The sequence below is a fragment of the Oncorhynchus masou genome, chromosome 5 (genome assembly GCF_036934945.1).
Source record: "Oncorhynchus masou masou isolate Uvic2021 chromosome 5, UVic_Omas_1.1, whole genome shotgun sequence".
Lineage (NCBI taxonomy): Eukaryota > Metazoa > Chordata > Actinopteri > Salmoniformes > Salmonidae > Oncorhynchus > Oncorhynchus masou.
This window is the reverse complement of record NC_088216.1, coordinates 76,787,398-76,798,686: the sequence shown is the minus strand read 5'-3', so window position 1 is coordinate 76,798,686 and position 11,289 is coordinate 76,787,398. Positions and strand designations below refer to the sequence as shown.

The 11,289-nt window shown below is 45.7% G+C and overlaps 1 protein-coding gene across 3 annotated transcripts; it reads left to right on the top strand.

The window, feature by feature from the left end:
• Window positions 1-503: 503 nt before the first annotated feature.
• LOC135540289 (protein DDI1 homolog 2-like) lies at window positions 504-11,206 on the top strand. 3 transcript variants are annotated; one of them, XM_064966852.1, is made up of 10 exons: window positions 504-953; window positions 1,447-1,609; window positions 1,826-2,107; window positions 2,240-2,366; window positions 2,571-2,698; window positions 3,111-3,239; window positions 3,414-3,517; window positions 3,644-3,836; window positions 5,298-5,348; window positions 8,341-8,419. In XM_064966852.1, exons 1-9 carry the CDS (start codon window positions 816-818, stop codon window positions 5,306-5,308), a joined length of 1,275 nt encoding a protein of 424 aa, XP_064822924.1. In that variant the 5' UTR covers window positions 504-815; the 3' UTR covers window positions 5,309-5,348; window positions 8,341-8,419. The 3 variants fall into 3 exon arrangements, with proteins under 3 accessions (XP_064822924.1, XP_064822925.1, XP_064822923.1); XM_064966853.1 differs by having other exon boundaries at window positions 509-953; window positions 1,447-1,576; XM_064966851.1 differs by lacking the exons at window positions 504-953; window positions 1,447-1,609; window positions 1,826-2,107; ... (2 more) ...; window positions 3,111-3,239; window positions 3,414-3,517 and having other exon boundaries at window positions 3,774-3,836; window positions 8,341-11,206.
• Window positions 11,207-11,289: the final 83 nt, after the last annotated feature.

Below are 11,289 nucleotides of genomic sequence, written 5' to 3'. Positions count from 1 at the left end.
AATAATCTTGTCGTGCAGGTAGGTCATACCTGGTAGGCTATACCTGCATCACAGGAGGATGGTGGCACCTTAATTGGGGAGAACAGGCTCATGGTAATGGCTGGAGCGGAATTGTGGAATGGTATCAAATACATCAAACACATGATTTGATGTATTTGCTCTTTTCCAGCCATTATCATGAGCCGTCATCCCCTCAGCAGCTCTACAGCATCTGCAAGCTGTTGGCTAGAGCGCAAAAACAGTTGTGAGAAAACCATCAATAGAGTTGAAAATGCAATGGAACCAATCAAACTTTGTATTTTTTATTAGGTACATGGGAATTTAATCACAAAGGGTATTTTTATGTGCACTACGTCATCACGCACAGCCTTTTTATCCGCAACAAGTACATTTCATAAACACATGTCATTTAATTTTTATGTGGATTTTAGAATATCGGCATGAAAATATGTCACCAATTGGATGGAACCCTTACCTAATGACTGTAAAAAGTGTTTCTCCCGTTTGGTGGGTGTGACTTGAAGTTACGTATTTAAAGAGCAATTGAACGTTCCAGAATTTAAAAGCGTAATGCACGCAGCCCTGGTTCAGGATACATAAAATAACCAGTTTGCCTATTTAGTAGTATTTGAGGAGACGAAACGTCATACATTTAGCTAGCGCCCGTTAGATTATCTTTACTGAGTTTTGCTGAAACAGAAGTGTGTGTGCTCACAACGATACGGAAATTAGCTAACGTTAGCTAGCTAGTAGTAGTGTCAACAAACTGAGAGTGACTTTACGTTAACGGGTTCAAGTAACTGCACAAAAGCGCGATGCTGGTAACCGTTTTCTGCTGCCCCAATGACCATTCGGAAATCACATTTGCACTCGATGTCTCTCCAGAGCTTGAACTCAGAGATTTTGTTGCTCTGTGTGAATTAGAATCAGGAATACCAGCTGGAGAAATTCAGGTGAACTACTAGCTAGTTAGCTTAGCATAAACGTGTTCGCAGCTAAGTTAGCTAGCTACATCTCATTGTTTATATCAGCTAGTTCATAAAAAGAAGATATAGATATTGTCCTACATGACAGAACTAGCTAAACCTACTGAATTAACAGTCAGAGTTAACTTTGTCATTGGTCGCTAGCTAGGGAACGTTCGTTGATGTAACTACTGTCTAATTAGCTAGTTACGCTAGCCATCTTGCTAACTAGTAAGTTGAGCTAACATAGCATATGTCAACAGAACAACAACAACTTCTACTGACTCATGTAACGTTACCTAGCTAGCTGTCCATTGGTTTGATTGCCACGTTTTGATTAACCACCTAGCAAATAAATTAAGTTGATTTGGTCACCAGGCAGCATTTTAATTTGTCCTCTTACTTTTCTTCAAGTGTGAAAAGGGAATACTTCTTATTTTGAATCATTGTTTTTCCTCCCGTGGCCTTTCCCCCTCTTCAGATCACATATGCAGAGCAGCCCCTAAAAGATCTGACCTGTGCTTTAGGGACCTATGGTCTGAAGGATGGCGATGTGGTGGTGCTCAGACAGGTAGAAAGACGGCAACCGCCAGCACAACCAGTCTTCCCAGGTAAAGTTAGTGCCAGTGGGCAAGACAGAACAAGTGAGAAATCTACAGTCTGGCGGCTCTAGTAAGAGTTCAGTCGTAACCCTTCACTAAAGCACTTCATTATGTTGGTTCTATTGTTCCTCAGTCAGTAATGGCTTTCCATTTTAATAGCTCGTCCCAAATGTCTACCTGGCCCTGGCATGATGTCACTCAACCCACAGTCATGCTTACTCTCTCTCCTACCCTCCCTGTCTCCCCTTTCTCCTCCAGGTCTGCCCCGTATTGACTTCAGTTCCATCGCAGTCCCTGGCACCTCTTCTGGTTCCAGTCAACGGTCCACCCGTAGACAGCAGCAACAGGCCCCGACCCCACAGCAGCAGTGCCCTCCACCCCCTGCTGCACCCCCATCCCTATTGGGCTCCACCTCCTCTCCTCCGGGTCTGGATGACCCCGCCTTACTGCGGCAGATGCTCTTGGCCAATCCACACGAACTGTCGCTGCTCAAGGAGCGCAATCCGCCATTGGCTGAGGCCCTGTTGAGTGGAGACCTGGGTAAGTAGAAGTAGTGTTAGCGGGATAGCATCAACCCCTATCTCTGAGTTGAATATCTTGTCATTATAACGGCTTATGGGTCTTAAGTGTTCAACTGGGAGCTCTAACCATGTTTCTGACTGCCCCCCGTAGAGCGTTTCACCAAAGTGCTGTTGGAGCAGCAGCAGGATCGAGCTCGCAGAGAGCAAGAGAGGATCCGGCTTCTGACTGCCGACCCATTTGACATGGAGGCCCAGGCCAAGATAGAAGAGGACATCAGGTACACACATCTAATGTCACACATCCAAGAGGGGAAAGGAAAGGGGTTAGGTTGGAGTCAAAGACGGCTTTAGTCAGGGTCTCTTCTGAAATCAATTAAAAACGTGCTAGTTTACATATTGACTTATGCCCCCTGTCTGAACTATTTGAGAGTATTAAGTGTACATGTGCTTCAATACATAATCACACACAATTTGTACTACAGGCAGCACAATGTTGAGGAAAACATGACCATTGCGATGGAGGAGGCCCCAGAGAGCTTTGGCCAGGTGGTTATGCTCTACATCGACTGTATAGTGAACGGATACCATGTGAAAGCTTTTGTTGACTCAGGTATTGTATCCTATAATGTTCTCCCTCAGTGCAAAAGCATAAGCATTTTTGACTAGGGCAGTAGGAAACACTCTTCAGTTCAGGGTTTGTCTGTTTTGTGGTGTCCAGTATAGTGTGTCTTGGCTAGTTTTGACATGGCTTTGCTCTCATGATGGTATATCCACTAGTATTCAATGTGTCTTGGCTAGTTTTTTTACTTCGCTTTCCACCTGCATATATTCTCTCTACACCACTTCTGATATCTCTTGATTAAAAAAAAAGTCTTCCAACTTGCTTGCCTGTACTTCATACACCCCCTCCCCCCCATATGTTCTTCCCTTCCCTACTTCTCCTGTCCTGTCTCTATCCCCCTTCATTGTCTTTGTTCTGCTCCTCTCACCCTCTCTCCCATTGCCTGCTTCCCCTCTTCCAGGGGCGCAGATGACCATCATGAGTCAGGCGTGTGCTAAGCGCTGTAACATCATGCGCCTGGTGGACCGACGCTGGGCCGGCATCGCCAAGGGAGTGGGCACCCAGAAGATCATTGGCAGAGTCCACTTGGGTGGGCATCAATCATGTCTCAGAGAACCGCTTTCTTAAGGATGCACAACATTGTGTTCCTGTAGACTAGACGCTCATGAGATGTTTTCCGTTTCTTATAAAATTTCAAAAGCAAAGATATCTAAACCTGAAAGCAAGTGTTGGTGGTATCATCTGTGTGTTTTTCCTTACCCAGCTCAGGTCCAGATAGAAGGGGACTTCCTGCCTTGCTCCTTTTCAATCTTGGAGGACCAGCCAATGGACATGCTGCTTGGACTGGACATGCTCAAGAGACATCAGGTCAGATACCTGTCCCTCCAAATCCATGCACACTAACTACCACACAATGACATCCTTTGGAAAAGTAGGTCTTTAAAAATATCCCTGTGTGTAAATGGCTGTTCTCTCTATATCCTGCTACTTCAGTGTTCTATTGACTTGAAGAAGAACACGCTACTGATCGGGACGACGGGCACTGAGACCCGCTTTCTGCCCGAGGCGGAGCTGCCAGATTGTGCCCGACTGGCGTACGGGCCGGAGGGCCCAGAGGACGCCCAGCCAGACGAGATCGCAGACAGAGAGCTGGCGGAGGCACTTCAGAGATCTGTTCAGGAGAGTGGTAAGGAACATGGTCTGGGAGAGAGGGCTATGGGGATTCCTCAGGTCTTTGTCTGCATACTAAAGCAGTGGACATTTTGGACATGACCCAGAAGCACTTTTGCATGGGTCTTTTTTTAGCTGCTTTACTCCTGAGCCCTGTTTCTGTACTCATCTGCCTTCTCAGTCACATGATCAGTGATTTCATCACCTCAGCAAATGAAAAATAAGCTTTATAATCTGCAGGGTTCTTGCCGTCATCAAAGTCCTTAGTCTTAGAGTTTTAAAATTGTGTTTTCCAGGCCCCAGATAGTTTCATGGTAATTTATTTAAACACATCTGTTTTCGGTCATTTATTTCGGCACAGTTCTTAAATATTTTATCAATCAAATACATATCAACATATCAGCCAGGATTGTCTGTGTTTGCGCGCATCACCTGCATATTTATTTAACCTTTTATTTAACCAGGTAAGCTAGTTAAGAACAAGTTCTCATTTACAACTGACCTGGCCAAGATAAAGCAGAGCAGTTCGACACAGTTAAGGGGGGGAAGGCAATAAATAGGCCATGGTGGCGAAGTAATTACAATATTCCAATTAAACACTGGAATGGTAGATGTGCAGAAGATGAATGTGCAAGTAGAGATACTGGAGTGCAAAATAAATAAATAAATACCGTATGGGGATGAGGTAGTTGGATGGGCTGTTTACATATGTGCGAGATGAGTGGGCCGTTGCTCAAGGAGAGGGAGACTGTCGGACATTGTAGCAGCAGGTATGCCTATGTAGTCTATCATATGATAGAGAACAGACCAATAACTTGGTGGCCAATTCAAAACATATCTTGTACCCTCAAGTTAATTGTTTAGCTACACTGAACAAAAATATATATGCAACAATTTTGTGCCCAGCACAACAACAGGTGATGGTACATGGGATCAGTGAGCAGTCTCCCAGTGTCCACATTACATGTTTGTTTTTGTTTTTTTGATGTACGCTGCCAATTGTTGGTCATGGAAATCTGGTTTGAATTCATGGAGAAGTTATGAAATTCCATCTGTCGAAATGTGTATGAACCCTGAATTTGACTAGATATGAAAATAGGCTACGGCCCAATTTTGGGTTTATATTAAGTCTAGTTACAGTAGTGTTTTAAAAGTATTGGGAGGTTGCAGCAACGAGACAATTGGATATCACAAAATTGTGGAGAAAAGGGGGGTTAAAAATAAAATAAATACAAATAAATAAATAAAAACATCTTGGAAGTTCGGTTCTGTAAATGTATTTGGTTTAATAGTTCAAAATACACAAGTCCCTCTGCGGCCCAATTTGGATCTGGAGTCATAGGTGAAATAAAGTTGTTTTGGCTGACACTTCACCACTAGGTGAGCAGTCTGACAGTGTGGCGCATGCTTTGTGTGTGAGTGCTAATGCTCTGCGTCCCTTTGCATGATGTGTGGTGTGTGGCCTAACCATGAGCAGGACAGCACTGATGCATTTGGAGAGACAGCTGGAGTCAACCCTTCCAACCAGGTACTGCAAACTTACAGAGAATCAATGCCAAAGTCATCACCCATATTCTTTTTGGGGATTTTGTAACAAAATCAGTTTTGCTTGTTGAAAAACCAATGATAAAGATTAGTATGATAATATAAGAAAAATGTTTTGATATATACACTGCTCAAAAAAATAAAGGGAACACTAAAATAACACATCCTAGATCTGAATGAATGAAATATTCTTATTAAATAGTTTTTTCTTTACATAGTTGAATGTGCTGACAACAAAATCACACAAATTATCAATGGAAATCAAATTTATCAACCCATGGAGGTCTGGATTTGGAGTCACACTCAAAATTAAAGTGGAAAACCACACTACAGGCTGATCCAATTTTGATGTAATGTCCTTAAAACAAGTCAAAATGAGGCTCAGTAGTGTGTGTAGCCTCCACGTGCCTGTATGACCTCCCTACAAAGCCTGGGCATGCTCCTGATGAGGTGGCGGATGGTCTCCTGAGGGATCTCCCAGAGGCATCCGCCAACTCCTGGACAGTCTGTGGTGCAACGTGGCGTTGGTGGATGGAGCGAGACATGATGTCCCAGATGTGCTCAATTGGATTCAGGTCTGTGGAACGGGCGGGCCAGTCCATAGCATCAATGCCTTCCTCTTGCAGGAACTGCTGACACACTCCATCCACATGAGATCTAGCATTGTCTTGCATTAGGAGGAACCCAGGGCCAACCACACCAGCATATGGTCTCACAAGGGGTCTGAGGATCTCATCTCGGTACCTAATGGCGGTCAGGCTACCTCTGGCGAGCACATGGAGGGCTGTGCGGCCCCCCAAAGAAATGCCACCCCACACCATGACTTCAGGAAACAGCAGAGGGAACACCCCTATCCACATCGATGGAACAGTAGTGGAGAGAGTAGCAAGTTTTAAGTTCCTCGGCATACGCATCACAGACAAACTGAATTGGTCCACTCACACAGACAGCATCGTGAAGAAGGCGCAGCAGCGCCTCTTCAACCTCAGGAGGCTGAAGAAATTTGGCTTGTCACCAAAAGCACTCACAAACTTCTACAGAGGCACAATCGAGAGTATCCTGGTGGGCTGTATCACCGCCTGGTACGGCAACTGCTCCGCCCTCAACCGTAAGGCTCTCCAGAGGGTAGTGAGGTCTGCACAACGCATCATCGGGGGCAAACTACCTGCCCTCCAGGACACCTACACCACCCGATGTTACAGGAAGGCCATAAAGATCATCAAGGACATCTACCACCCGAGCCACTGCCTGTTCACCCCGCTATCATCCAGAAGGCGAGGTCAGTACAGGTGCATCAAAGCTGGGACCGAGAGACTGAAAAACAGCTTCTATCTCAAGGCCATCAGACTGTTAAACAGCCACCACTAACATTGAGTGGCTGCTGCCTACACACTGACACTGACTCAACTCCAGCCACTTTAATAATGGGAATTGATGGGAAATGTTGTAAATATATCACTAGCCACTTTAAACAATGCTACCTTATATAATGTTACTTACCCTACATTATTCATCTCATATGCATACCTATATACTGTACTCTATATCGTCGACTGCATCCTTATGTAATACATGTATCACTAGCCACTTTAACTATGCCACTTTGTTTACATACTCATCTCACATGTATATACTGTACTCGATACCATCTACTGTATCTTGCCTATGCTGCTCTGTACCATCACTCATTCATATATCCTTATGTACATATTCTTTATCCCCTTACACTGTGTATAAGACAGTAGATTAGGAATTGTTAGTTAGATTACTTGTTGGTTATTACTGCATTGTCGGAACTAGAAGCACAAGCATTTCGCTACACTCGCATTAACATCTGCTAACCATGTGTATGTGACAAATAAAATTTAATTTGATTTTGATTTGACACACCGCCAAACCGGTCATGCTGGAGGATGTTGCAGGCAGCAGAACGTTCTCCACGGCGTCTCCAGACTGTCACGTCTGTCACGTGCTCAGTGTGAACCTGCTTTCATCTGTGAAGAGCACAGGGCGCGAGTGGCGAATTTGCCAATCTTGGTGTTCTCTGGAAAATGCCAAACGTCCTGCACGGTGTTGGGCTGTAAGCACAACCCCCACCTGTGGACATCGGGCCCTCATACCACCCTCATGGAGTCTGTTTCTGACTGTTTGAGCAGACACATGCACATTTGTGGCCTGCTGGAGGTCATTTTGCAGGGCTCTGGCAGTGCTCCTCCTGCTCCTCCTTGCACAAAGGCGGAGGTAGCAGTCCTGCTGCTGGGTTGTTGCCCTCCTACGGCCTCCTACACATCTCCTGATGTACTTGCCTGTCTCCTGGTAGCGCCTCCATGCTCTGGACACTACGCTGACAGACACAGCAAAACTTCTTGCCACATCTCGCATTGATGTGCCATCCTGGATGAGCTGCACTACCTGAGCCAGTTGTGTGGGTTGTAGACTCCGTCTCATGCTACCACTAGAGTGAAAGCACCGCCAGCATTCAAAAGTGAGTGAAAGCACCGCCAGCATTCAAAAGTGACCAAAACATCAGCCAGGAAGCATAGGAACTGAGAAGTGGTCTGTGGTCCCCACCTGCAGAACCACTCCTTTATTGGGGGTATCTTGCTAAATGCCTATAATTTCCACCTGTTGTATATTCCATTTGCACAACAGCGTGTGAAATTTAATGTCAATCAGTGTTGCTTCCTAAGTGGACAGTTTGATTTCACAGAAGTGTGATGACTTGGAGTTACATTGTGTTGCTTAAGTGTTCCCTTTATTTTTTTGAGCAGTGTATATATTTGTAATTACCATGTTTTCCCACTTGTTTTAAAAAGTAGAAGATGCAATCACAAAGGTCTCTGCATTTCATGTTTAATTTCAGAAGCTGGCATGGACAAAAACGATGCATGTTGTGTGCATGAGTGTTTTGGTCCGTAGCATGTTTCAATTGTTGAACAGTACTGTTTAACTCTCAAACTGATCTCTACCATCAGACACTGCAGATGGACAAACTACCTCACCGGAATCCCCACCATTCCCAATGCCCAAACCCCTGAACAACATGCCCCTGTCCCCTTCCCCCGGCCATCCCCAGAGCCTTTTCCTGGACCGCTCCCAGTCTGCTCCAGCCTACATGCGCCATGCTGGGGCCCCAACACCAGGACCGAGCCAGAGCCAAACAGAGCCTGGCTTCCAGGGTCTCCCCATCCCTGGACCCTCATCCCAGGTCCAGAACACAGCACCTACAGCCCAACAGTCTCCTCTCTCAAGCCCCAGCCCTACCAACACCACCCAGCCCCTCCTTTCCACCATCACCACTCCCCCGGCTCTGTCCACATGCTCCCTTCCTGCAGACAAGATGGTGACTGGGACTCCCACTTTGGGAGATTCAGCCAGTCAGATCCCTTCAGCCACAGAGATTGGGTGTGCCTCTGAGAAGGCAGGGAACAGCTCAGTGTTCCCCCACCCAAAGGAAAGCCTTACCACTCAGCCCATGGAGCAGGAGGAGGACATGTCAGACACCATTACAGATCACTGGACCTGTCTGAGTACCCCACATCAGCAGAGTGAAGGGGGTTCCCAATATCCCCACCAGCCCGTCTCTAATCCCTCATCACTCACACTAGAACCCTGTCCTTTTGGATCCACCTCTACAGAGATCAAGTCTCCCCCTGCCTCCTCCCAGAACACTGTGCCATCAGAGAGGGACCAGCCAGAGGGGAAGCGCTGTTCCTACTCAGACCAGATCCCATCTCTAGCTCAGGCCCTGCTGGAGCTCCATGAGCTGCTGGTGTCTAACAGCCGTAGCCTCTCCCCTCAGGACCGCAGTGCCTCCTGCTCCCCCTCACACAGACAGAATGCTGACGGACTGGACGACAACCACAACCCCACCGTAGAGCCCCTCACACCTGAAAAAAGCACCCAACCCTCCCCCTCTACTGCCATTACAGCTGGTGCAAAACCATGTGATGCCAAAGCCAACCACCCTGCTGCTGTGTCTAACAGAGGACCTCCTCCTGACTGTGTCCTGCCAGGCTCCTCTGAGCAGAGCCTGGAGACCAGGACCGAGGCTGAACCAGGAGAGGGACACGGGGAACCAGAACCACAGTGTCCAAACAGCTCCTGGTGGGAAAGGAGGGCAGATAACAGTAAAAGCAAAGGGACTGTGTCTGAAGCCAAAGGCCCCTCTTCACTTCAAGCAGACCTGGTGTTCAGGGAGCCCCCTGAGGGGCAGCAGGGGAGGGGTGTGGCAGATGGGAGAGCCTCTGGCAATGACAACCCTAACACACTCAACCTCCAACCTGACACAACACAGCAGAGCCCCCTGTCCATGGCTGCTGGCTTACCTGGGGAGGAGTCTGGTGTTTCGCCCCGCGCTTCACCTCTTCCTCAGGCCCCGGACCACCCCTCCTCAGCCCCTCTCATGTCTGCTCCACGTCTCTTTACCGATGATCACATCCAAAGGATCCAGGCAGCTGGCTTCTCTGCCAGGGAGGCTGCAGAGGCACTGGAACAGGCCCAGGGCAGTGTGGAGCTGGCTCTGCTGGCACTACTGGCCCGCAAGATCACTGTGCCCACCTAGACACTCACAACATTGCAATCATGTAAGAGTCCGAGCCTCTGTCAACATGGGTTTGATTTGTGCTCTTGTCTTATTGTTGATGGTGACATCTGAATTCCCTGGCCTCACAGCTACTTCATGCTGAAGGGGAAATGCTGTCAGTCTCTTGGTTTCTCACAGACCATACAACCAACTGTTATTTGTTCTGGATTTAGCTGATATGATCTGAGGTGTGTTTGATTTGGTGCCTCAGAAGAAACATGTTTTTATGTATTTTATAGATGGGATTTAGTAGATTGATTTCCTTTACCTCCCCCCCCCTCAACTCCGTATATACATATTTCATTATAAACACTATTGAATTGCCCCAAGGATTTAGGTAAATGTTTACAGTTGTGTGTGAAATAGCATTTTATAAAGGGCTGAAGATGAGTTAAAATGTCAGGTTTGTGAAGAGTATTATTGATGCGCCGAACAATTAATTGGTTTTAAATTAATGTTAGATTATAATTTTTTTAAACTCAGATTCTGCTAATAAAACCCACCAGACCGTCAACTTATTGCACTGGAAATAGCTCCATTTTAAGAAGCATTGCTAACGGGTGATCTTTGCCTTCTTCTGCCAATGTTATCATGTTGTAATATGACATTCAGTCAAGTAATTATTGCCAATCCTGAGGAACTTGATGGTGGTTTTAATTTTTAAATGTCTTGCACGAAGAAGAAAAAAATCAGGCAGCACTATTTTTCAAATGACCCTTTTATTTTTCTCATTCCTTTGATTTATAGAGGAACGTCAAAATAGATGACATATTCAGCAAAGTTGTAAACCACACGTTGAATTTTTCTGAAAAATGTCAGTGTGTGATTGTGAAGGATATCAAGGTTTTCAAATATAACAGCACGTGTAATGGGGATGTCTGGAAATGTGGTTTCTAAGTTCTAGAAGGGTTTTGGGGTTTCCTGTTCAGTTTCCCTTGGTTTGTTTCAGATATCTATCATGCATCAGCATTACTCCCTCCCCCATCAACTGGTAATCTCCCCACAGTCCAAGTCTACCCTGTCCAGCCCACTGATTTATTTGCTCAGTCATTCATGAATCCATTGTATATTTTTTAAGTTGTATTATTTGGGTCATATTCATATACCAACAACACCGAGGCAGGTTAAATGATTTAGTTATCTTGTACTCCATTTTAAACTAAGGTAAAACTGGTTCTTTGTATTGTATGTGTGGGGTTTGGGATATTTCTAGGGAATGGGTGTTAAGGATTGTAATTAAAGCCATGTTTTTCTAACCTGTCTTCTGTTATTCCTTGCTCTTATAATTATTTTTGCATATTATGCAAACATATTTGTATGTATATATTAGTGGAGTAAA

Bases quoted from the DNA above. Each gene is read 5' to 3' on its own strand.
- LOC135540289 (XM_064966851.1), top strand. From the start codon at position 8,388: ATGCCCAAACCCCTGAACAACATGCCCCTGTCCCCTTCCCCCGGCCAT.